Here is a 27,777-nt window from a genome sequence, read left to right as displayed (position 1 = left end):
TAAGACACACGCCACATGCAGCTTGAATTGGCAGGCTGACAAGATTTAAAAGCTTTCAAGTCTTCAAATTTGCTTCAAGTTCTATTTCCCTCATGTGTTTTGGTTAAGATTCTTTAAGGCCTATGAGAGGCTCTCAGCACTGCAAATGGAAACCATGATTTCATAGGCATCCTATAGAAAACTGAGTATTTTGTCCGGGGAAAAAAGTTGTAAAAATAAGAATACTTGGCTTATGCACAGAATTTTTTCATTAAGGTTTTTAAAAAAAATCTTTATGTATACTTTTTTTCCACAAAAATCCTGCTTTTGTTTATCAAAAGGAATTCATCCTTTTTAAAAATAAAATAGTTGTGCTTTTTTTTTTTTTTTTTGGCTTGGGCAGGCTCAGGGAATCCAACCTATTTTTAACAATATACCAAATTATGAGAACTTGCTAATAAATGTCACTTTAATATTTTAATCTAAATAAAGTTTTTGAAAAAAAATAACATAACCTGGTATACTACCAAAGATTATAAATAATTGTATTAAACAACACTGTTAAGTGCCTGCTTATGTGCATGGGACAGAAGTCTCAGTGACATTACAAGATCTTCATTCACCAAAAACTGGATTTAAACTTGAAGACAATGGGAGCTCAACATATTTAGCAATCCAAGTCCTATAATGCTCGAGCATTTGAGATGAGTGAGATATAAAATGAATCACAAGACAGACCGCGTTTAATATGTGCAGGGTGGTTTTGCTGATGACTCATTCTACAAATATTTATTGAGCCTCTAATATGGCCAAGGGACAGTTCTAGGTGGTGGGAATACAGAGGTGAGCCTGACAAAATCCCTGTCCTGTGAATCACACATTCTAGTGGGCAGTGGCAGGCGATGAGAGTAGGGAGGTAGAAAATAACAATGAAATATATTCATCATTCATTGTATCCATTCAACAAATATTTACTACCATTACCTAAAGTCCGGACGAGTGAAGTCTTTCAAAATGTACATGTGAAAAAATACCAATCAACAAATGTTTATTATATACCAGCTATGTGCAGAGGCCTGTCCAACGTGCTTCTGAAGAACTCGAACTTTAAGACACTACATGTGCACTCAAGAAACCTCTAATCTACTTGGGGAGGTTAAGAACAACATATATAAAATAAAAGCAAGCAATGCCAAGACAATTAAGAACAAACTTCAGTGATATGAATAACAAAAAAATATGAGATTTGTGAGAAGAGCATATCACTAAGGTCTGAAGCCCTCAAGTGAGAGCTTTCAAGGAGGAGGAAGTGCAGCTGGGCCTTAAAGAATGAAAAGGACCTGGGTGAGGAAGTAGGGCAGAGAGCATTCCTCAGAAGAACAGCAGAAATGAGGGTGAGAAAGTCAGAATGGGGATGGAATCATTGTAGGATGGTAGGGAGGAGTGGGCTACGATGGAAGGTTCCATTGGGGAACAAGGAGAACAAATGCGGGAGTGGTTCCTGAAGAACCTTGAGAGTGACCGAAGGAGTGAATATTTGTTAAAGAAATGGAAGCTCTTCTCAAAGATTTTAAGCAGAGTAGAAACTTAGTGGCCATAAAAGTAGCATGTTAACAAGGATCTGCCCTCGGAAAAATTAAATTATGTAAGGAGCCTGCAACACACAAACAGAGCAAATTCCATGTGTCCAATACACACTAGAAGAACAAAGATGAAGGGGAAGGGGATAAGGGCCAGAGTGTTTTCCTCCAGGTCACAGGCTCTGTGAAGCCAGGACAGGCAGTGATTCAAGCATAGACACAGACTAAAAAGGGCAGCTTCTTATTTGCAGTTTGCTAACAATCCATTTATTGACTTCAGTCATTAATGACACATAATTGCACTCCTATTTTCAGAGTTTACTACAACACTTTACAAACTAATCTCTAAGGGAAATTCATTTTAAAAATATAGTGGAGATTTTAACTAGGGCTGTTTTTGTCACTTAGATTTTGCAAGAGAACAAGCTCATACCAGAAGGCAAATTTAGATGGTAACTTTTTGGCTGTAATGGCATCATGTAAACTCCTGCCACAGGCCTTTAACCAGCATCCCAGTGGTTTGAAAATGTTCATGATCTCCCCAAAGCAGACACGGAATTCAATTCAATTGAATTCTAGGGGCCAATTTACTCACTGACAAAATTTAGTTAAACAGTCATTGTTCACCCCCCCATACATACACATATACACAATATACCAACACACATACACACACTTATTGCAAAATAATAATGTAAAGCGAACACTAAATGTTCACTCATCTTTTAAATACTTACAAACCGCACAACTAACTCTCTGGTCAAACTTGTGAGTCACATAAAGATGATTATTTGTCAGAGAGTTAAACTAAGGTAGCATCTAAGTGATTTAACAATATAAAGGGATTCATCACTGAACCTAGAAGGTATCTAGTGAGGGCTTCCTTACTTGAATTCATCACTGATATTATAGCCAATAAATTCAGAATCACAATCTCAAACCTAAGCATCTGCTCCTTATTAGGAGCACTTATAAAACTAGTGAAAGGAAAGGGAAAAAAAGAGGTTTGTGACTGAAAATTTGGGGGGAGGTGGGTCCTGAGTGAGTTTAAGGACCGACTAGTTCAATAAATGAATGCCAAACCATCTAGTCGACTGAAGGAAGTTGCATTAGTCAGGGTTCTCTTGAGAAACAGAACCAACAGGAAAGATTTGTAAATATGAGATTTATAAAGGATCTCACACAACCGTGGGAATGCAAGAGTCCAAAATCCGTAGGGCAGGCTGCGAGGCTGGCCACTTCCATGGAGGGTCTGGATGAACTCCACAGGAGAGGTTCTCTGGCTGCAGAAAAAGTGAAAGTCTCTTTTCTCCCTTAATAATCTCCAACTGATTGGATTATCTTGCCATGGGGGGGTGAGGGGGGAGAAGAGGCCTTAGTTGATCATAGATGTAATCAGCCACAGCTGCAATCAGCCACAGCTGGAATCAACTGAATGATGATTTAATACACCTACTCTTCTGGTTTATTAGCCACCCATGAAATATCCTTGCAGGAACGATTAGGCTAGTACTCACCTGACCAGACATCATCACCTGGCCAAGGTGACACCAGAACCTAACCATGACAGGAGTTTTCTGGGAAATATTGCATGTGAAGTTTCTGCTGATAGCAGCCTTATTTCACATTCATATCATACATATGACCAAAATATTTATCTAAAAACCAATTGCCTAGCGTTCATTTGAAAGCCAGCTGTTTTAGTAAAGAGTGAAGAGTTGGGAGCACAGATAGGACAGAATCTTAAATTTAAAGTTCTTCATTTCCCAATCTTCACACAAGCCTGAGGTCATCCTTCCGTAAAAGCCTATTGAATTAGAATTCCATTTTTCCCTTGAAATTCCAGTGCTATTTATGCTGGACTGGAAATTATGGGCCTTTCTATATGAAAAACTTTAGAGGAAATGAAAATAGCCTGGCTTTTTAACATCTTTTAACTGAATTCTGGACAAGTAGGCAATGCCCTTGCTAGCATTAAAGAAGGGTGTATAAGTACAACACAGTCATCATAAAGTCATCTTCCTTGCCTGGAAAGAATAGCTCTCTTCTGTCTTTCAAGGTCATTTTCAGCAAGTCACAATGGAAAAGATCACAAAACCCCCAAAGTAGAGGGGAGCTGCAAAGAAGATTGAATTAATTATACCACAAGAATGAAAAACAATACTTTAGCCCTGAAATATAATACTCATCTTCACTAAGAACTATTGTACAAAATCTATCAAATTCAACTTGTTTGCCTCAATGAATGGGGAAATAATTTACATGCCTACTTTTTCAAGGTATGTAATTTAAATTCATATGTCAGGTTTAAAAGGGGGTTATAGAAAATCAAGTATATATCAAATATCAAAATACATGAAAAAAACCTCTAAATGAGTCTACAACAGTTATTAAAGCCAATAAGGGACAGAGTGATCTATTGATTACTTCGACCTTGAATGGAAGCCCAGAAAGGTTCATGGCTAAAATACCTGAAATTTTAGTGTGCACAAGAAGAGCTCATGGTCTTAGTTTGTTCTGGTTCTTTCAACTCATGTACAAGTTGAAGCTTAATCCCTGCCCATGGAGGCAGTTTACATACTACTGAAAACCAAAAAGGTACCTCCTGTAGCTTTGAATCCCTGGGGAAAGGCAGTCCCCTGCTTCTGACACTTTATTGCTTTCCTTTCATTTCAATGCATCTGCCTTGACACCCTAGCAGTTTCAGAGAATGCCACCCTCTTTGCACACAGAGGATTTGTCTCTCTACTGTAGGCTGTCTAAATTTTGGACCGTACTTTTCTACCATGTTCTACCTGATCCGCTCTTTCTAAAACTGTCAGAATGCCTAAACTGTAAACCTGTTAGAATCAGACTCAGCTTATTAAGTCCATTACGAAACAAAACTTACATAAATCTGGTACATTTATCTTGTTAAATATTTTTTTTGGGTTTGGGCCTCTCTTATTCTATTTCTATCTATCAGAGCCCATTTAGCTTCTGATCTGAATAAACTGGTTCCATACAAAATATTCTCTATTTCAATTTCTTATGAACCTGCATACTGGGAATTTTATTGAATAAGAGTTCCAAGAGTGAGTATATGGTTCATAAAATAACCTTTAAACAAAATGAGGACAAAAATTTGTTTTGCAAAAGATATTTTATGATGTATTTAGAACCAGTGTCTTGGTTATTAAATAACTGGCATTTCTAGGTATTATTGACAGTTGAGACATTTATGGAACTCTAATGCTATATCAGGTATTATGATAACCACTTCATATTCATTATCTCATTCAATTGTCCCTGATACCTTATGAGATAGACACTACTAAGAAGCAATGTTATATTACACTCTTTAGTGGATTCATTATCAGATTTAGAATTATTTGGTTTAGTACACAAAGCATTGCATATTTTGGCTTCTGTCTCCTATTCTAGTCTCTTCTCTTGCCATTCTTTATGTCTACAGTCTAATCCTCCCTCTAGATACAGTACAGCATATACAGGTCCCCTAATGTCTATGCCTCATCACATGCCATTTCACAGTGCCCAGAAGATTCATTTTCTCTTCCCTAGATATAACTCAAATGCAGGTTAGCTCTCATCTCATCTTGGAAGCCAACTTAGAAGAACATCTACCTTTATATCTAGCACACATTAACATACTACACATACACAATCATATTTCTGTATGATTTACATGTCCTTATTTGTACTTACAAAACTCCTAATGTGGACGTCTTCCCAGCATTTATCATTTGGCACTGCAGTCATTGGTTGAATTATCTGTTCCACATCGTATGGTTAACTCCTTGAGGCCAATGGAATTGTCAATATGAAGGCTTATTCCTGCCTCTCCATGGAAGCCAGAGGATCCTGAATTACTTCTAACTTTTTAGATATATCTTCTCATCCATGTCTGGCAAATACTTTAGAAAATGCTTGATACGTTGGATGTTAAATCACCCATTCAAGAGAACATGTGGCCCAGAAATCTGGCATCCAGCTGGCAGAAGGGAAGCATAAAAGCCTTTAGACATAGTAAACTCCTCTCTCAATAATGAAAATTCCCTACAAAAATAGTTGTACATATCAAACTGAAAAGTTTGAACAAGGATTTAGAAATTATGCAAAAACTGTGAAGCTAAAATATAACAAAGTAGCCAATTCCCTAAAAAATTCAATTCTCCCTAATGCTAACTTTTAACTTCAATTTACTACAATCTGGAGTATGAAAATCATAAGGAGAAGGCAAAATAAAAATACTTCTCCCTATGAGGATTTCAGGACAAGTCCTGAGTATGAAACTGAAAACAATGCAGGGATTAGTAACTAAAATTAAGAGAAATGATGAAATCAGGCCAGTAAAGAAGTCTGTACAACAGGGTAAACAACATATATAGAAATTAAGAAGATAGTTAAAAATAAACAAACAAAAAAAAAGTTTAAATGGCCAGGTCAAAACAACAACAAACAAACAAATAGTAATAATGGCTTAAATACTGATTAAATAGAGCATGAATGATCTAATGATTAAATTTGACAGCATATAATTCAAGATGCAGATGAAGAAGAGCAAAATATTCTGATTCTATTTAAAATAACAGTACAATCCCACAAAATATCATAGAGGTTCTTTGCATAATATAAACTTCCTCAACTAGCACTAACCTATGAACTGAGCCTAAATCCTCAGAATCTGCAAGTGGATGGTATTATCAAACACTTATTACTGCTTTGCATTTGTTCCACTAAAAACATTCAAGCCTCAATCGACAAAACAGCTCTCACATTAGTAAAAGTGGCTGACACAACACAACTTCAGGTTACCAGGTTTTTCAAAAGTCAAATAAAACTCTCACAGCAAAGGCCAAGGATTTTGAAAATTCTATAGTTGGAACAAATCCTAAAAGATCAAGTCTAGCCTATTACTTTCAGACAGGTAAATGAAGGATTCTAAACCATTCAGGGGGAGATGGCTCATATTGAATTACTGAATGCATATTGATAATAGTTATCCATAATTTCTCTTTCATAAACTCATTCACTCAACAAACATTTATTAAGGACTAACTCAAGGATACGTATTTAGATGTTGAGAGTATAAATAAGCCACAGCCCTTCCTGCTTACATTTTATTTTCAAATAAATTTCCAAAAGAATAGATTAGTGGATAGATGACATAATTGTATAAATCCAGATGTTATATACTTTTCATTTTTTTAAAAAAAAAACTATGTTTAGGTGCACAGGTCACTGATAAGTAGGCCAAGATATATACATATCATTAGGAACCCATCCATTCCTTGACCATGTCCCTCAGGCATCTTCCCATGATCTCGAGCTTCAATTTTTGTCTCTCCAACCTGCATCCATGTGACTTTTCTACACTTCAACCCTGCCTCTTTCTCAAGGAAGGCTTTCAAAGCCAGGATTTCTGGAATATCCTCTACTCGATGCCTCCTCTTTCTCTCCTCCAACCATTCGTGCACCTACAACATGGCTTCCATCCCCCCATCCTACTACAGCTACCCTAAATCCAGTGACTGCATTCAAGAACAATGCTAATCTAAATTAAATGGTTTGGGAATTGTAGGTACATTTACTACTCATTCTGTCAGCACTTTATTGATAAAAATAAGTTCTCAATAAATATTAGCTGAATTGAATATTATCTAAAAAATAAAGTTGTAGTATGCATCACACAGTAGCTACCCAAAAGACATTTCAAAAGTGTCAGTGAGATCATCCTAGAGATTTGTATAGTTCAAAAACTGATTTTTCCTTAATTTATTATGCAAATAAATATTAAATACTTAAGTACTGTGTGCTAAACACCAGAAGTAGAACTGTGATCAGTTCTCATAGGCCTTCATAATCTAGCAAACGCCCATTTTGATGCCACAAGCTTAACAAGCCTGTTTACAGAAAAAGGGGGACAACTAGGATTTTTTTTTTGAAATATATCTTTTAAGGTCTCATAGACTTATGAAATGCACCCTCCTCTCCTTTCTTATTTGGGGAAATTCTACTTGTTCTTCTAGGTCCAGTTTCTCAACGTAACCAAGCAGAAAGGATTATCAGGTTCTCAAAGCACTTTGTTCAAACAGACCTCTCCACTGTGAGCCCATTATATCATGGACATTAATTCTGCATCTATTTCCGTGAACCCCTCCGGGGCAAGATCTAGCATCATGACTGACACTAAGTAGGTTCTCAGTCCAATTTTTCTTTTTCATTTTACGGATGAGGAAGCTAAGGCCTAGAAAGGTTAAGAAAGGGTAGATGTTATATAGTGTATAGAATGAGCTTTAGATTCACGAAGACCTGGATTTGAACCTTGGTCAAGATATTTAACCTCAGCATCTTGGTTTCCCAGCAAGATTAAATCATGTGACCAATGTGAAAGCAACTGGCCTGAGGAAGACACTCAATAAATCCGAGATCCCAGTTAGTGACATAGAACTGGTATTAGACATGGCAGGTGGGTTGGCAGTCATCTAAAGAAAATGAAAAAAAAAAACCCACAATAAATGGATGCATTATGGTATTTATTTGGTGTTTTAGACTTGACTTTAGCCAAAGGGAATATGTAAATAAATTCAGCGTGGGGGAGTGTGACGGACCTAGATGGAAAGAAGTAAAGAGCTGCCCTAGGGACAGAATAAAAAGCTGATGTAACAGCATCCTTAGAGACTAGAGTGTAACACCCACGTATTAGCAACATCAGTTAATTAAATGAGCAAGAGGTTTTATAATCAAAATAAAGGTATAGTGTTTCAAGGTGGCACGACCAAACAGAGGATAAATGAAAGCCGTAACTTTAAAAGCATTTAAAAACGAACATTTATTTCAAAAATAAGTCAATAAAATCCCAGGAAAAGTTGAAACTTAAAAAAACAAAACTGCACCACGCTGCAATATAGGCTACTAACTTATACAAACAAATGAGAAAAAATGAAATGACCTTGCTTTTGTTACACCCATGAAAGATATCACAGGATAGCACAGTGGTTAAAAATGGGATTCTGGAGTCTCATTGAAAAATCTTGAGCAAGTTACCTAAACTATCTGCAGTTCAGTTTCCTCATCTATAATATGGTGCTAATAATATATCTATATCAGTGTTGTTTGGCAGATTGAAATGAGTGAATACTTATAAAGCACTTTGAGACATGCCTGACACAAAGTAATCACTGATTAAGTGCTTCTGAACTCATTTTGTTCAATAGTGAAACAAGAATCTGGCAATCCCCATTCCATTACTGCACAAATGACTAAAATTAAAAAGTTTGATATTGTAATTACTTTGAAGTCATCAAGTTCCTTAATATAAGTACTTACAAAATAAGGAACTGTGAAGATGAACTGAGATGAGCAAGAAAAAATAAAGGCATGCAGTTAACTTTGTTTTCTATTTCTCCAGAGGATCTATAAGTGAAAGTTATAGAGAGGCATCTCACATCTTAGTTCAACAAAGTAAAGGGCCTTCTCACAACTTGAGCTAATAGTGCCTCTGGACTACTTCACTAGGCGATGTGCTCCTTTGTTTCACATCAGATGGGAAGTTGGACTAGAAATCTAAAAATCAATACACAAGGTTAATATGCGATGCATCAATAACTTTTGATTACAAGATCAGAGAGGATGTGCTTTGCTAACTTGTGTGCTATGTGCACATAGCACCATACTTGGTCTTTTGGTGACAGAGAATAAATATGACAGATTCTTTCACCCCAAGGTGTTCATAATCTAGTTTGAGAGAGAATCTCACACTGCCCAAACTATTAGAAGTAGGTTACAATTGAGTTCTGAATCTCACCCGCTTTAGAAGCACAAACTACTGGAAATACAGAATGAGAAGCTGTGCATTCTTAAGCTATTCTCTCTTACCCAAAGGTAATATTTCTTGGAAATTACAATGAATGCATCTTTGCAAAGGAAAGAAATAACCACAGCAGGCTACGGTTTTCTTTTAATGTGAATGGGAAAGGATTATAGCTGCCAATTTCTTCCAAATGCAAAGCACTGCATTGGCAGCAGTAAGTCCAGGAAAATGAAGGAAAGAAAAAGAACACATTTTTCTATTATGCATTAGAATCTATGCTTTTTGTTGGTAGTTGAGTTGTTCAGTCAGGGACACAAGCTGATCTAAAGCTAAGATGCAATCCCCCACATTTTTATTTTAATAAAAGCCTGAGTCACAGTGATGATCCACAGGTCTCCTTTTTCAGACAAGACAACAAGATTGTAGAGAATAAATGACTTGGTCACAGCTACAAAGAAAGTTAGTGACACCACCAGCATCAGAGTTGAGTAACTGTTCTACCTCTTGGAGGAAGTTTAAAAATCAGTTTCTCCCTCTCCCTCCCCCTCTTTCCATCTCTCTCTCTCTCTCTCTCTCTCTCCTTTCCTCTCCCTCTCTTTCTCTCCCTCTACTCTTTCTTTTCACAGTTTAACTCTTAATTTTCATGGCATAAAAATGTATATATACATGAGGGTTGGTGCGACGGTGGCTCAGCAGTCAGAATTCTCGCGTGCTATGCCGGAGACCTGGGTTTGATTCCTGGTGCTTTGACTGAGAAGTTGTTATAAATGCTTTCAAAAGTACAAAAAAATTGAGTAAAGCTCCCTTTTTTACAAAGCAGACTATAAAATTGGGAAACTGATAGGGAAGTTAATAAATAATCTTTACTATTAGATGCAAATTAGCTTCTAAACCAATCCAAACATGAAAGTCCAAAAGAAAGCAGACGTTAGAATGAGTGACAGAAGCTGGCAGCTAGATGGTGGAAGAGAGACCACAGCAGAGATTTTCACAGACCAGAGGAAGACACAGCAACACATATATGTGCATACAATACAGTGCTGGAAATAAGTGTGTGTATGGTATGTTTGTGAGTGTTGGGGTGACGATGGTGGCAGAGTCTTCTACTGGCTGAAAAGGAGCTAAATCTAGTTCTCTCCTATAGAAGAAATGCCAGGGACTAGGTTTCATTTGCAACCTAACGAAACTTGTCTATCAGCCTGTCCATTATTGGTAATTGACTGAATATTTATATTGAATATTTAATAAAGAATTAATTTTATACAAAAATATGTTTTATTGTTTTTTATAGGAATCAGTTCAGTTGTGTACTATCTTACATTCACTGTTATCCACACATTTGGAAACCCAGATAGCTACAATTTACAACCAAGCACTACCTGGTGGCAACTAACAGAATTGCAGGGAGAGTGGCGAGTTGAAAACAAGGAGCCTGCTTAAGGCTAGCTTTGAAAAGACAAAGATGAAATATGTGTCCCATGAAAATCTCACTGAAATATCTAAAGCTGTGCCTTTACAATGACTGATATTTTATTTGGGTTGTGTGTTTTAAATATTTACAGGTTGCTACAGGTAAATTTATTTCATTGCAATTCCTATTAATGGATAAATTGAGAAAATGAACGGATTTCTCGTTCATAATCAAGCATACAAACATGATTTGTATTTGTGTTATACGCTATATTTAACAAAGGATAGCCATTATCGTATCTAAAAAAGGTTGGTTTCAATTTTTTAAGGGATGAGAAAATAATATGACATTAGATTATGAACCTAGAAAAGGGATGCATGAGAGGAAATAATATTTCTTCATCAGATTTATAAAAAGAAAAGGCACATTATTATCTGAAATCAATAAAGCTATAAAATAAATTCATTTAATGAAAATACTGGGTGACTTTTTAAAAATCTTGCTTACTAGAAACCACCTTTGGTAGACATCCTTCCAAAATACCAGTCCTTTTTTTTGCCTTAGTAGCCATCCTATAGTAAACATAATCGAATCTTTCTCTCTTTACTGATGATATTATAATGCTTTAATGCCAGCATTCCTGAACATCATTTCTTTTTTTTTTAATTTATTTATTTATTTTCTTTTCTTTAAATGGGCAGACACCGGGAATCAAACCCGGGTCCTTGGGCTTGGCAGGCAAGCATTCTTACCTGCTGCGCCACCGTGGCCTGCCCTGAACATTTCTTATTAACGTTAATAGAAGGTAGTGGGCTTTGGCTTTGATATGAATTAGCCTCAGGCCACAACCTGGGTTTTTTTGTTTTTTTGTTTTTTATCTTTTTAGTGATATCTAATCTCTGGTAAGTACATATTTTATTTTTCCTAATGACCAACTGCAGATAACATTCCTGTCGACTGTGGATTTCAGAGAGCTGGGTTTCACTTAATTGACACATCAGTGTATTTGAAAAAATGTATAGGCATTCCCCAGTAAGAAGCAAAAAGTGTGATCTTGCAATAAAAACTCAAAATTAAATATGTTGTACAATCTAAGCTATAACCAAGAAAATCTGTTCCTCATGATTGCAAATTTTAATAAAGTAACAATAAAGAATGGAGGAACTTTCAATTTTCAAATCTAGTAGAAAGTCAGTAGTGAAATTTAAAACCCTAGAAAAACATTTATTCCATGTACTATTTCCTTACCAGGTTATTCATACCAAAGGAAAAATCAGGAGAACCATTTAGTTATAAGTGGAATGGTACTATCTCAGCTAAAGACGGAATCACAAAAACAAACCCTATTGTATTTGCTACCCAAAATGTATGTGTTATGCTAAGCAGAGGTAAGAAAAGAATTGCAACAAAAATGCCATTTTCTAAAAGCAGATGGAAGTTGGAAAAATCAAGTAGATTAAGGAGGAAAAGGGCAAGGAGCAATGCAGAAAATGAGGGGAACTAAATCACTTGTTTGTGCCAAGCACATAGTAGGTTTTTAAAAATATATATTCATGTAAATATCAGATTCTGATAAAAAGACTATCAAAAAGTCACTGGTAAATCACTTTGAATATATTTCCATATTTTTTTTCACAAAGAAAACTCTATTTAGGGCACATCTTCTAATCTACTACATATTTATTTCGCATTGTAGTGGTGATGCATTTAAATAAAGTAAAATATTTGTTGCTCATTACACTGTGAATGGTATAAAGACAAACGTAACTTTAAAAGCTAGGCTTCTTAAGAAAATGTGTGTGGTTATTCCCCAAGCGCATACAGGCGACATTTCCATTTGTATAGTATTCTTTTCCTCCATCTATAATACAGCATTCATATCCACACAGTACTTGAAAAGTTTCATATGATAAGCAAAGTGTTATTGATATCTGGAAAAAACTTCCACTGGTAAACTGAATCTCAAAAAAAAAAAAGGAAAGAAAACACTTTAAAGAATTCTTAATATTTATTCTTCTTTTAATCTACATTTCATATTCCTAAATAATGTACAAATATTTCCAGGCATGTATGATGATGCTAAGAGAAATAATTTCCTCCACAAATACAAATGCATATTTATGGAAAAGAAAAGATGCATGGGTAAAAGTTTAGTGATGACACCAGTTTACTTTAGACTCCTCTTCAACAGGCTCTCTTATTCTATTATTAGGGGAACATGTAATAATTCTTCAATCATATTTCATTTTTAAAAAGAACATAGAATATTAATATTTTGGACTCTTTGTCCTCGAAATCCCCGCTTATGAGCTTGTGCTTTCACTGAAAGAATTACTTCCAAATGCTGGTTCTGATCCCAAAATAATTTTCTCAACACCACAATTTCTATGACTGAAGTATTTTTTTTTAATTATGTCACATTGCTGGCCCATTAGGTACCACAAATGTCTGTAATTTCAAATTAAGGCCTTATTGCAATAACAGTTAATTTATGGAACATTGTCAGGCAAGGAGGGTATTAGTACAAGTAAAATTTTTAAAAATAACCTTTGTCTTTTATAATCAATCTGGGTAGAAACATTTCTGAAATTTTCTTTTAATTTTGTTGTCCCCTTAGATGGAGGATGGGGGGGGGATAGCATGATTTTTCTGACAATCCTGGGTCATCAATAAGAAAAGAAACATTAGTAATGCTCAAAGAGTAGACTGAGACCATTTGTTAAATGGTTTCAGATGCCTGTGCATTTGGAGTTCTCATATCTGCTTTTTATAGTCAAACTGGCTATGACTTCAGTGTACACCTGCCTCTACTAACTCCCCCACAAACTTACCCTTTTAATATTCTATGTTTTGCTAAACTGGAGTCAGTGAAATAAAACATAGTGAACAATTGTTCCGTGTAAGCGTGTTAGATTTGTCTTAACATACAAAACATGAGCTCTAAAGTGTGCTCAGGAGGGCCTCAGGGACTTCCCTAAGAGTCCAGTTCAAATGCATTCATGAAATCTAGAGAGTCCATTAGAAGCTCAAACCTAGAATTAGTATCTTGGCTCTTTATAGGACGTGACTCTCTTTTCAGAAGTCTGGCCAATACTTAGAAAGCAATCAGGAGAAAACAGTCCATGAAAGCTCTGTAAAGGTCACAGAGCTCCAACGGCATGAGCAATGGGGGCAGGGGTAGACCTCACAATAAGCTATGAGCAAGGATATTTTAAATATTAAATGACCTTTACAGCACGGGCACACGCCCATCAGCACTCACGCTACTCTACCAGGGGGTACCATTTGTGTTGCTGAATCTTGGAATGTCCAGGGGGTAAGCAATGGAAAGGGCACTCTGGACTTCAGCTATTTACCAACCAGGAAGGAAGTATTCCAATGAGCATTCCAATAATTATACGGTCATACTGAGGCATACTACTGGATCATCACACTTTGTGCCAGGTGTCTGTTCACATATATGGCACGTTGGAAGACCTCGGCACATTTCTGGATGCACAAATGGTTGGTTGACTTTGGAGTCAATGAGCAAGAGGGAGGTTTAGATTTTTCAGGGACCTACCCGATAAAGTGTACTTTAGATTCCTAGGGAGAGACCGAGTCCTCCTTAAGTCTAAAGTAGGACCAAAAGGAATGCCAATAATTAGTACACAAGAGGGAATGGTTATTGCTGCTTCTGTTTATTTATATTAGTAGAGCTCTGGAAAGCTACGTGTTGAACACATGACTTCTAGAGATAATTACACTAGGTTATAAGGGATATTTTTTGTTAAATTTCTAAACTCAACTTAACTGCTTAAGATTTTATTTAAGGAAACTGCTGATTAAAAACTAATATAGGGTGGACGGGGGGTTCAGTCTTCCAATGTGGGAGACCTGGGTTTGAGTCCAGATCATGCACCCCCCCTCCCCCCTAAAAAACAAAAAAAACCCTAACATAACCTTACATGTGAGAGCTATAATTAATCCATTTCTTGGTGGGCACAACCTTAATATGTTAAAGCTTAATGACAAAGAAAAAATTGTAAACCCAACCCAAAGACATTGATGAGGACATTTTATCAACTTGGTTCACAAAGGCTGAAAGGACAAAACTGGTCTCTCCTAGACCCGGGACTGAGCTGCACTTAGTAGATTGTCTTGTCCCACTAGGCCTTTATTTTCTCTTCCAAATTGGCTCCTTCCCTGCTTAGCGTCATTTCAACAGTTTTCCCTTGTGTTTAATCCTGAAGATGACTAAAATGTCATCACTGTATTGGAAATGGCAAGTGTGCTACAATATAGAAAGATGAAAGGTTACCAATAACCTGCATTAAGGCAAAAGAGTAATCAACGTTAATTTGTCATTATTTGAAATCACTGTCATCTTTCCTTTTGACCAAGGAGAAATTCTAAGCACTGTCAAGAACATTTATGGGCAAAGAAGACTGAAAATCACCACTAAATATTGGACCCTAGACAGCTTACTGGCTGGCCGATGATGCTACTGGGCTGACTAAAAAAATACCAATGTAAATTAAAAAGCTGGGCAACGGAATGCTAGCAAAGAGGTCAAAAGTGTAAATCCAGCTTCACTGTATGCTTTATTTTTCATGGATTTTTAACTATACAAACATTCTAAAATCACAATCCCTTGGTATGGAATATGTGTGAGCTACAGAGATTTTATCGGGCTAACTGACAGAAGATAGGCATGTGATTTATTGTAATATGACGTGGCCACATAAAAAGAGCAGAATGGAGTGTCAAACTTGGCCTCACATTTCCAAGTAGACATACTAGAGAAATCACTTACAGCTTTTGGTGTGAAAAGGCTCAAAGGACTATAGACTCCATCTAACAGAAATCTGTACATCAATCTCCGGTGATTTGATTGACATTTGAATGTGGATATATGATTTATGAAGAGCAGACTAATAATGCATGAAATTTCAGTTGAATCAAAAAGATAATAACAGCAAATATTATTTCAATTTGTGTTTACTGTGTGCCAGGCACTGCTTGTAGCACTTTCACATATATTAATTCATTAATGAACTCCTCATAATAATCCTGTGAGATAGGTACCATTACTGCCCCCATTTTACAGATGAAGAAACTGACATACAGAAAGATTAAGTAACTTAATGATGAATAGCAGTGCTGGGATCAAACTCGGGCAGTCTGCATCCAGGGTCGTGGTTGCCAACTACCACTCTGTACTGCCTCTTATGGGCACAAAACTAAACAGAGTTAACCTAAAATTTATGGGTTTATGACTAGGAATTTGAGAACATAAAGAATCCAAGTACTTTCTATAAAATTGTAAAGCTTATTAAAAGTTCTATTAACATATAATGTGATTTCTGGAGGTGCCAAGCAATATCAACAACTCACGTTCTATTGATGAATGAAATACATAATTACATTGTTTTTGTAGACTTGATGTCAAAATATGTGGGCATTTGGTAGATATGAAAGATGCAGTTTAACTTCACTGTCTTGGTAGAGAGTGAGCTCCTTGTTACTGGATGTGCTCAAATGTAGGGGAGAATGCCCCAGAAGGGAGTGCATGTCAGATGGGTGAAGAGGCTAGATCCAGACAAAGAAATAAACTGAGAGTTTTGGCATACCCATCAAACATGCCTGTCAGTCTCTATCTCAGCACATGTCACACTGTAGTGGAACTTCTGCTGAATTGTTTGCATGACAATGAGCTCCTTGAGGACAGGTCTTATTCACTGCCAGTACTATAATTTATATATAGTGATTTCTCAACAAATACTAAATCAATGGAAGTAGTAAGCATCTGCAATATGCCACATATTTTGCTAGGTGTTGGGAAAACAGAATTTATCCATGGGTGAGATCGCATGGTATGCTACTTTGAAACTGTTATGCACCCCAGAAAAACCATGTTCTTTATCCTAATCCAATCTTGTGGGAGTAGACCTATTGTTTGGGTGGGACCTTTTAATTAGGTGGTTACCATGGAGATGTGGCTCCACCCATTCAAGGTTGGTCTTAATCTGCTTACTGGAGTCCTTTAAGAGGGGACCATTTTGGAAAACACTTCAGAGCCAACACAGACAGAGACGTCTGGAGATGCAGAAAGATAACACCCTGGGGAAGCTGTTTGAAACGAGAAGCCAGAAGACTAGCAGATGCCAGCCACATGCCTTCCCAACTGACAGAGGTGTTCTGGACGCCATTAGCTTTTCTTGAGTCAAGGTATCTTTTTCTGGATGCCTCAGTTTGGACATTTTTATGGCCTTAGAACTGTAAACTTGTAACTTAATAAGTCCCCTGTATAAAATCCAGCCAATTTCTGGTATACTGCATTCCAGCTGCTTTAGCAAACTAAAACACATGACTAAATGCCAAGTACAGGATTAGGCCAATAAGAGAGGCAACTCAAAGAATGGAGGTGGTCAGTGGAGGTATTCAAGTTTCCCCATACATGTCAGACTAATTGGGAACCAAAGCTGTTTCAATCAATTGCCGTTCTTTAAAACTCCCCCCATTAATCTGTCACTTTACTTCTGTAATGCTTAAAATGGAAATAATAGACCTTTCACCATATCTAAATCAGTATGAATTTTTAGAGTCAAAAAACTTTTTTCTGCTGTGCAAGAATTTATGTATATAACAAACAGAAATACAAAAATATCCAGCAATAGAAATAAATGAAGTTGAGGAAGTTCAAAGAGTCAATGATTAAAGCCACTAACTTTTTAAAATGCAATTTTATTGAGATAGAGTCACACCACAAAATCCATCCAAAGTACACAGTCGGGCTCACAGTACCATCACATACTTGTGCAATCATCACCACAATCAATTTTAGAACTTTCGATTAATCAAAAAAAGGAAAAGAACAAATAGACATAAAAAAGAAAGCCCAAAACATTCTAGACCCCTTATCGCCCCCTCCCATCACTGAACCCTAATATAGTGTGGTACATTTGTTACTGCTGGTGAAAGAATATTAAGATATTACTGTTCATTGTAGTTCGGAGTTTACAAGAGGTACATTTTTTGCCATATACAACTTTATTACTAATTCCTTGTAAAAGTGTCAGACATTTGTTCTGTTTCATGAAAGAATTTTTTTATATTTGTAGTGTTAATCACAGACATGGTCCAGCACAAGGCTCAATGCATTATGCATCCCATGTTTTTCCTCCAGCTTTCCTTCTGGTGATGTACGTGACTCTAAACCACAACCCCTTTCCACCACATTCACATATAGTTCTGCACTATTACTTACACTCACAATAGCGCAATATGATTTTTAATATCAGTTTTATTGAGATATAACACACATATCATACCATGCACCCTTTAAAAGTGTACACTGCAGTGGTTTTTAGTATATTCAGAGTTGTGTGCCCAGCACCGCAATCAAATTTAGAGAATTTTTATCCCCCTTGTACCCTTTAGCAGTCGCTTCCCATTCTCCCCTCTCCCCAGACCCTGGCAACCACTAACCACTTTCTGTTGCCATGGATTTGCCTATTCTGAACATTTCACATAGATGGTATCATAGAATATGTGGTCTCTTGTGATTGGCTTCTTTCATTTGGCATGTTTTGAAGGTTCATCCATGTGTAGCATGGATGTACTAGTAGTATTAGTTCCTCATTCCTTTTTATGGCTGAGTAGTATGCATTGAATGGATATACTTCATTGTATCCATGGTCATCCCCTGTCAGATATTTGGGTTATTTCCACTTTGGGGCTATTATGAATATGTCAGTACAATTTTTAAATTACCATGAATAGGTTCAAGGACGCCCAGGGCAATTAAGATAATGAGGTTGAGTGATGCTTGTCTTAATACTAAAACCCATTTGAGTACTTGCTGGGTGTTAGCTACTTAGCACCTAGAAACATGGATGTTTCATAGCATGTGCTCAATGCAGGGATCCTGGATGAACAACTACATGCAAAAAAACCAGCTTAATGTGGAATAGAAAACCTCTAAGGGATCCAATAGGAGGGAAAATCCAACCTGGGATTTAAAATGTGCTAAGGGCAAGCTCCATGCATTCAACACACATACAGTAAAATCTCCTATACAAAAGCTTCTATGAAAATATCAGGAACTATAGTTATTAAACAATAGTCAATCCCACCATAATATAACTTTTAAAAGTCTGAAACATTTAGTGTTGATGTTACTGACAATACTGTGCAGAACAGATTTATCCTGCACAAGTGTATCATTAATTGAATGATGACTTCTCCCCTCCAATTTTAGGAGTTTATGGTTCTATAACTTGGAATTGAATTGTAAAGCTTGCAGCATCTGGCCATACCAGATGTATACTTCATTCAAGCAGCACTATGTTTGAGCACTATCAACCTAGGTGGTCAACACCTGTGTGAAAGAGACAGTCCACAAACTCAAGTTCTTAATCAAACATTTTTATATGTCCATTAAATAACCATGGAGACAATCTGTGGTTATTTATATCCTTATAAAGTGGGGGGTTATACGGATAGACCTTAGAGTTATAGTTAAGTTCAAGTTTTGAGGTTGCTGTTTACGAGTAGAGTATCTTAACCTCTCTTTGCCTCAGGTTCCCTCTGTAAAAAGGAGACAATAACATCAAGTTCACAGGGTTGCTGTGAGGATATGATGAGACACCGTGTGTAAAGTGCTTACCACAGCATTTAGTACATAGTAAGTGCTGAATAAATGGTAGCTGTTACTATTAGAAGAGAATACAAAATTACATCACCTCTTCCTGTCCTAATAAGATCTTAATATTCCTCTTTTTTCTCCCTAGTGCTTATTCTCGAATTAGAGCTTCTCCAAAACTAAAAACTGGTTATCCATTAATATTAAGTAAAAGGAAAAGGTGGGATTAACCAGTCTATTTCCAGTCAGACATTAGAGGGGAAGTTACCACCGAAAAATGTTCCCAGCTACTATATATCTGTAGTACAACTGCAATCTCTATCAAGAACTCTGGTTTAAATAGAAACCAATTATTTATATTTACCATATGTGCGGATATGTATTGGGGAGGAACTTAGTAATAAACAGGATGTTTTATTATAAACTTATAATAAATATGTATTTTAAAATATGCTTTTCAAATATAAAGAAGATAAAATGTTTAATATACTTTGTTAGAGTTAAGCTCAAGTCTTGAGATCGCTGTTTACTAGCAGAGTGTCTTTCAGCAAGCTACCTAACATCTCTGAGCCATTTTGCAAGGTAGTATGTATAGTGATCTCTTGGGCAAAGACTTCTTTGGAAGGCTGCCAGGTTTGATATGTTGTAAAAGGTCAAGTGTAAAAGTCACAACTGGTATACCTGACTTTTTTCCATTTTTTTGAGATTTGCTTTTTCCAGTGAATTTATGTAGCTTGTTGACTAGAGAGAAATAAATGAGTCTCCTTCCTTTTTTTTTGCCAACTGCTCCACACAACCAAAGGCTGCAATTTTCTATTTGAATATTGGAAGAATCAGTTTCTGGCCAGGAAAATAGGACACAGAGCTTTGGATATCAAAACGAATGTCTAGGAACATTAATGCAGTGTTCTGAAGCTAAAGAGTCAAATGTAAGCTAACGTTTTGAGACAAGTGGGAATTCTGATGATCAACATACAAAAGTTAAGTCGAACAGAAATGGAATCAGAAGAAGTGAATAAACCACCTCTCAAAGGTCACAAGTCATCTAGGGCTAGGTTCCCACAGCTTTGGCAAAGGTAAGGTACTCGGCATGCTAAAGTAAATGTTCTTCTCAACTTAATGCAGCTGGACAGAGATAGAGGCAATGGCATTTACTGAAAAGCCATTCTAAGAGACATTATGTTTGGAAATACTCTTCATCACTCACTTTTGTCTTCCTTGCTGGAACTTCCCCACTTCAAACTCAACACACAAAAATAGAATTTCTTTGTAATTATTACAATATTAATCATCATACACCCACCACACACACACAAAAAGATTGTGGAGTAAAGGACTTTGGAAAAATAGATTAGCCCATGTTTCCCATTTTAATTCCCTTTATTTCATTATGTAAAAGCTTCATTGTTAAATATAATTTCACTGAGCAAAAGGACGCTAAGAATGTGTTACTGATAGTACTAAACGCAAAGAGGATCTATTTCTGCATTCTATTTACTTTACTGAATTCAATAAGGAATCATAATAATGATAAATTAGAGAGCAGAAGAGGGGCTGAGATTCCTAGGAGTTATAGTTAATTGGCAACATGGAACAAAGCCTTTGGAGAGATATCAGACTAAATTAATTAGATCAAAGATGCAAAGAGTTCACAACTTGATTACCAAGCTGTTGGATTCCCTCAAAACAATAGCCTTAATTTAAACCAACCAAATGAGCTTGCCTTCCTTTGCAATCCTTCCAATTACCAGGCAAATAGTAGCTAATCTTTGATCACAGGCTTAATAAGCCCATTCATGCTATCATTTTAGAGTTTGGATCTGCTTAATATTTTTATTTGAACAAAGTACAAGGATATTTCCAGTAATATAAAGGTGAACCCATTCGGTTGGCTTCTCTTTTAGGATACTATAGAAATCTATTTTCTCTAGCATAAAATAAAAAAGACATTAAAACTGGAAACCATAAAGAAGAAATTAAAAGCAAAATTTATGTAATTAATTTAGAAATGTACTTAAACATTTTCCTTGGGGTGGGGAGGCAGGATCTTTTCATCTAAATTATTATTGCATTTGTACAGTGTATTCTCTTAGCATGAAAATGTCATTAAGTTATTGTGATTTCTATTGATGAAGTATATTCTTAAATTCTTATCAACCAATAACGTTTGCACAGTAACTTGAAATGCAGCATAAAAATCCAAAAGTTGACATTTCTAAAATTATACATTTATAATACATACATACACATATATATTGGGGGGGGTATGGTTTTAATGCAGTTTAATCCTCAGCATGTGGTATTGATCTCAACCACTAATTCCAAGGCATTCCACCTAAGAAACCTTTTCCCCCAGTGGAGCATGTGGCAAAATAAACACAGCTTAGGAAATACTGATTTAGATCATTAGTACCTATACAATAACTTCAAAGACTTTAGTTTTTCAACATGCAGCAAAATTTGCGTCATTTTCCTCTTCAGGGTAAAAAGGGATCTGCAGAAATTCAAGGCAATAACACTTTCTTTTTTACTAAAAATCTACCCAGAGATTAAAATTCAAGTCTTAAATTAGACATACTTTGTACCAATAATCAACTTCAGAGAGAGGAGGCAAAAACATGTTCATCCAGAAGAAAGAATGTGGAGGGTACTTTAAATAAGGGGAATTGAAACTGAACCTCAGGTTTGTTTTTTTTTCAATTACATGTTAAAAGTATAAAATGCAAGAAAAACTCAAAGATGCCAAATGCAATAAGGAAAGGAAGGTGCTGCCCCATGTTAAAATTTCTAACTTTGTGAAAAAAAGAAACTGAATCTTGGTCTAAAGTCAGATCATACAGTACAGTAAAATTATATCCTTGGTAGTTATATTCACTATCCTTGTTATTTCTTATAGCATTCTCCATTCTCTGCTTCCTTTTCATTAAGCCTGAGCTACAGAGATATGTCATTCACGTTTTCATTAATTCAGTAGCACAGTGTTATCTCTGATGTGAAAAGATTGAAAACAATCTTATCCGGGAGACCTGGGTTCAATTGCTGGCCCAGGCACTTTCCAAACAAACAAAAAACCAAGCAAACAAAAATTCAACAAATGGTGCTGCAATAAGTGGATACTCACATGGAAAAAGAGTGAAATGTGACCCCCGCCATACAACATACAAAATAATAACAATAAAGTAAAAACAATCTTATCTATTATTTTAGCTGAATTCCACTGTCTGTTTGTTCAAACTTATCCAGGTTCTTTCACAACAAACTTAATCCGGCACCTTAAGGGTAAAAAGAATAAACAAGACCCAAAACTCAGACTCATCAGAGTTTGGCACAGATTACTTAATCATGTTGCATGAAAAAACTTTGTGTATATTGACAGACATGCTGGACAAGCAGGGCTTCAAGTAGACACTCAATACGTATTTGTTGATTTACAGACATTTCTATTCTACATTCGATGTGTAAAAGTGGGATCAAGGCCACAGTGGCTCAGCAGGCAGAGTTCTCACCTGCCATGTCAGAGACCCAGGTTCGATTCTGGGTGCCTGCCCATGCAAAAAAAAAAGTAGGATCAAAGATCAGGTTGTTTCAACAATGCCCCTTCTCTTCAGCCTGTACACATATCCAAATCACCCCTACCCTGAAAACAGCAACAAAACTCTTTCTTCTCTAGGTCCTACTGCCTTGTGAAGTTAGCATTATCTTTCATCCTTCATCATAAAATATCTCAAAAGAGAAATCTCAACACCTTCATTTCCCAATGTTTCATTTACTCCTTAATCCACTTGCAAATTGGCTTCCGATCTCTCAAACGTCACCAATGATTTTTTGTAAATGCCAAAACCAGTGGCATCAATTTATGTAATTTCTGTGACATATGTTGACAGCCTCCCCTCTTATAGACTTTCTTGCCTCTTTGCTTCTAAGACTCATTAGAGAAAGATTCCTCCCCTTTTGGTGCTCTCCTCCAACTGACTTTGCCACACAAAGGGCTGAGATTGACATCCAACGTCCTGAATTATTTTCTCTGCATTCTGGACAAGTATAATCCTGCCTATGTTAGATTTTTCTACCTGGCTGTTTCACCAGCACTTTCACTCAATTCTCTTCCTCTGGTATCCCCTATCACACTGCAACACAATTTACCAGTCCCTCATTCTATCAGGAGAGGGGAGAGATTAATCTCATAAATGATAAAGAAAATGTAATTAGAGAATGAAGAAATTATTGATGCTTAAGAGCAGAGGATTGTATATAAAACTGAGCAAGTCCTGAAGATGAAATTTATAGTCTGACATCTATTAGATGCCAAAGAGAGTACTTGCCTGGCTATAACCAAGTGTATTTTATGACTAAATGAAATTTTGTCATAACACAATGAAAACACCTAGCAAAGCATCTGGCACACAGCAATTATTTGATAAATGTCAGTTGACTGTGAATAAACACCTATTATATAGGGCAATTTATTGGGTGTGAAAATGGGGGTTCAAATTTTATTCCTATATATAACCCCCTACCTACAGATATTAAGATTGCTTTAAAAGTATAATACATTCCTGGAGGTAAAGGTGGTTGTAAACGCTGGTTTTCCTGCCACCCAAGAGCAGCAAGAGTCAATCTGTCATTCTGCCTACCAGCATAAGGAAGCATCAAGGGAAGTTTTAAGCCTCAGACATCTTATGTGGCTAAATTCTATACCACTATTTATATCAAGCAAATCAGAAAAGGACTCTAAACACTGAAACAATGGCTCTTAGTTTTGTTTTCTGACTTCCTATTTTCTAAGAGTGTCCTCCTGTAGAAAACCAAAAGTATGAAGAATCAGAAGTTTGGATGTGTGCTTCACATGATTTCCCTTATAGGTATCCAAGGAAACCTAATTCACTCTCAATTAAAAACAAATACACAAACCAACCTGCCATTTCAAGAGGGTTTTTTTGTTTGTTTGTTTTAATCATTATCCAATATGAAGACTATGAGCCAGAGTGCCTCTCCTGGTTGACAAGGCTTTTGTTTTCTTTATACCAACCACTGCTGGCTCCAGAAAGTGCTGTATTTCTTGTAACCAAGAGGCTTTCCTCCTTTATCAGTTAAGGAAAACTCTTCCAACCCCAATAGCATCTTAACTTTTTTTCTAGCCGACAGGATTCCATGAAAATGAGGAATGTGATATAAGAGATTACCAAGCAAAAGACTAACAAATCCTGCATCTCTCCTTCCTTCCTTCTTCCTTCCTTTATAGAAGAAAGCTTGCCCCCACAGTCTCATTGCCTCCTGAAGGAAATTTCCATTCATAATAAATAAAATGAACTCATTCGCCAAAGGCCTTGAGTTCTTTAATAGTTCAAATGTAATTTGGAAGGTGTGTTACGTAAGATCTCATAATATTTCCCAAACTGATGGAGAAAAGCTAGAATGCTATGCAAAATGGATAACTGCTTGGGGTGTAGTTGGCTTCTCACATCACTTTTATTTATCACTACTAATTTGCCAAGTATTCCATAAGAGAAAAACCCAGAAGGCTAATCTGAAAACAGGAGCTGAAATCCCAAAGCAATGACTAATTTCATTTGCCTAAAACACACAACCAACCACATGCTCGCTGCAGCTGAAAATTCTGAATAATTCACACTCAAATTGCCCTCACCTTAGTCCACCAACTTTACGTTACTCTGTAAATGTTGTTTATGGTGACATAGATAACATATGCAATGGTATCCTCTGGCCCTAAAACATACAGATTATTGCTTTTCAAACAGCTCTAACAAAAGGAATATGAAATAGTTAAAGCCTGCCTCTTTCAGGATCTGGTAACATACACAGTTTCACCCATCAATATTTTTTAGTTTTTATCCTCATGAATGGAGCGATATAGAGAACAGAATGCATACGTGTGTGTGTATGTGTGTGTGTGTGTGTGTGTGTGTGATGGTCTAATTCTTTATCATGATGCTTAATTTGTTTTACAACTCATTTCATCATTGATTGTTAATTACACCACAGTTAAATGCATAAGTCTGTTTCTGGTCTTAATAAATTCTAAATGTGGTTTATCTGAGGCAGGAGATAAGAACTCATTTACAATCACAGAGTTTAGTTACCGACTCATTAGACCTGAGATTATATTTTATTTTCAGAGCAGTAATTTAAGATTAACGTTTAAATGTCTATGATTGAAAAAATAATTACACTTCAATTCCTCAGAGTTGGAAAGCAGCAGTGCTTTAAGGCACTAAAGGAAGGCCACAGGAAGAGACCCTGAAGTCAACATGCCCGTGGCAGAAAGGGGTTTTAAGGCAATGGGAGTAAACTGGAGTTGGGGTGGGGAACAAGATTCTTATAATTCTACTGGCTATGCAATAGTATCCCAGAGGGCACTATTTCTCCCCTCACACAATTATTTAATTCAAAGGAAGGAACATGCACAAATTATCCAGTCTTATAAGGATGTTTCTAATCTCCTAATGGATTGTACTCAGTTCCTAATCTTACATCTGGACATGCAAGTAAATATTTTTACTATTTCTGAGCTGAATTCTCAACAGTACAAAACATCATTTTGAAAAGCTATGTGGACGTTGTCTTTTTTTTTTGTACAATCATTTCAACATTAATATCCAAGGTGCATTTAACAGACTTTCAGCTTATGCCTCTCACCCACAATTTTTAAAATTCACATCAATGTATGCCTTTGATCATTGTAGAAAAAATTTAGCTATCTTCAAGTTTTCTTCCAATGTACGGTAAATGTGCTCATTTATATTTATTTAGGTATCAGCTTCTTTTCTTCTTGCAGACATTTACTCTCTTAATACGACCATTTTCGTTTTTAAAAACCAAAATCAGTTTTTGAGCTCTTTGAACTTTCAATTAACTCCCCTTAAAATAAGTTGGATTTTTAAAACTCACTTAATTATTTTGACCACTTCTTTTGAAATGTAACACCTCAAACTGAACCATCCCAAGATTTTTAATAAAAAAAATTACACCCTTTTTTTGACTTTAGGTTCCTTACTAGCTTCATTTATTGTGTGTTGTATTTCAGTACCACCACTCAATAAATACGTAATGTTCACATAAAGTTTCTCCCTTCTGGATTACAACATACCTTAGATATTAGACCTTAGAGCATACTTATAACAATATGCCTTACTTCTCAATTTGAAGAAGTTACCTAACAGTCAAGGTACTTAAGCAACATCATTCAGAGGAAAAAGACATTTTTGACCCAGTTTAAAATAACATCCGTTAAAACACTGACGTATAAACCTTTTGACAGCAACAAATAGTTAGAAATACCCTTTCCATCATAACAGTACATATATGGATGAATCTGAAATAAGTCTGACCAGAAATGTCTAACCTCACTACATGATGCATTCTGATATTTTCTTACTGTCTATTCTATTCACTTTTATTTGAAAGAAATATTAGTCACAACCTACTAAATTGATTTCATTATGCACTAATGAGTTGTTGCTCGCCATTTGAAAACTACAATGACAGAACAAATAGGCTTTACTAATACCACAAAGTAGTGTTGCTGGCTGAAAATACAATAGAATAAATCTTCATTAATTTCAATGCCACTAGTTCAGACTGTGGTAACTAAACTCAAACCAGCTTAAAATATATTTTTGGATAACCTATAAAGAAAGGGTTTACTAAACAAAATAATAATGTCAAGGAGATGAAAGCGAGCACTAAATCTCCTAGAACAAGCACTTGTAAGGTTTTTAAATTGTTATTTATATGAAGCTGTATTAATTATATTAAGTCTTTAATACTGAGGCTAATAGGACATCCACTTAGAGAAACTTTGTTGATTTTCAGTCCAAAACATTTTGTAAGTCAGAATATTGTCTTTTAATATGTTCTTACAAAATTTTCACATTCAAACTCAAGAACATTCAATAGTTATATTTCATGTTTTGAAATGTAACTATTTTAGATCATCCAGACACTTTTTTGTTTAGATATCTGCTCGAGGCTTCATCTGTTAAGAACAACAGTAATTGGTATATAGTTCCTTTGTAGAGTGTTTTAACTTCAGAAAATCCTTTCACTTTTGTGAGCTGGCAATGCCCAGCAATCCCTGGATTACTGAATATTTAAAAAGCATATGATGACATTTGCCAGACCCAAAAATGAAACCTAATATTTAGTTTGTTCTGCATGGGACAGATTACTCAATCCCATGAAGAAATCCAGGCATTTGGCCGTAAATGATTGTCTATACTTTAGAGATCTATCTGTCCCTGCCTCCCCCCACACACTGCCAAATCTGAAAGATACGAAATAAATTATATTTTCAAGGTAAAGGACCAAGCTGAGTTCGGGGGTAGGGGGTTAAGGGGAGACGTTATAC

General features: G+C 36.1%; 1 protein-coding gene across 4 annotated transcripts in view; it reads right to left on the bottom strand.

Annotated features, from left to right (window-relative positions):
- Nucleotides 1-27,777, bottom strand: part of MBNL3 (muscleblind like splicing regulator 3) — a 117,932-nt gene that overhangs the window by 80,691 nt on the left and 9,464 nt on the right. The window contains exon 1 of one of the 4 annotated variants that reach the window (XM_077145085.1): nucleotides 5,265-5,545. The exons of the other annotated variants lie outside the window; for them this stretch is intronic. Within the exon in view, the coding sequence (XP_077001200.1) occupies nucleotides 5,265-5,318 (54 nt within the window). The 5' untranslated portion in view covers nucleotides 5,319-5,545. Of the gene's footprint in view, nucleotides 1-5,264; nucleotides 5,546-27,777 lie in introns of those variants that run through there. 4 annotated transcript variants of the gene reach the window in all.

This window comes from Tamandua tetradactyla, chromosome X (genome assembly GCF_023851605.1).
Source record: "Tamandua tetradactyla isolate mTamTet1 chromosome X, mTamTet1.pri, whole genome shotgun sequence".
In the NCBI taxonomy this organism is placed as follows: Eukaryota; Metazoa; Chordata; class Mammalia; order Pilosa; family Myrmecophagidae; genus Tamandua; species Tamandua tetradactyla.
This window is presented reverse-complemented; position numbering and strand designations above follow the sequence as displayed.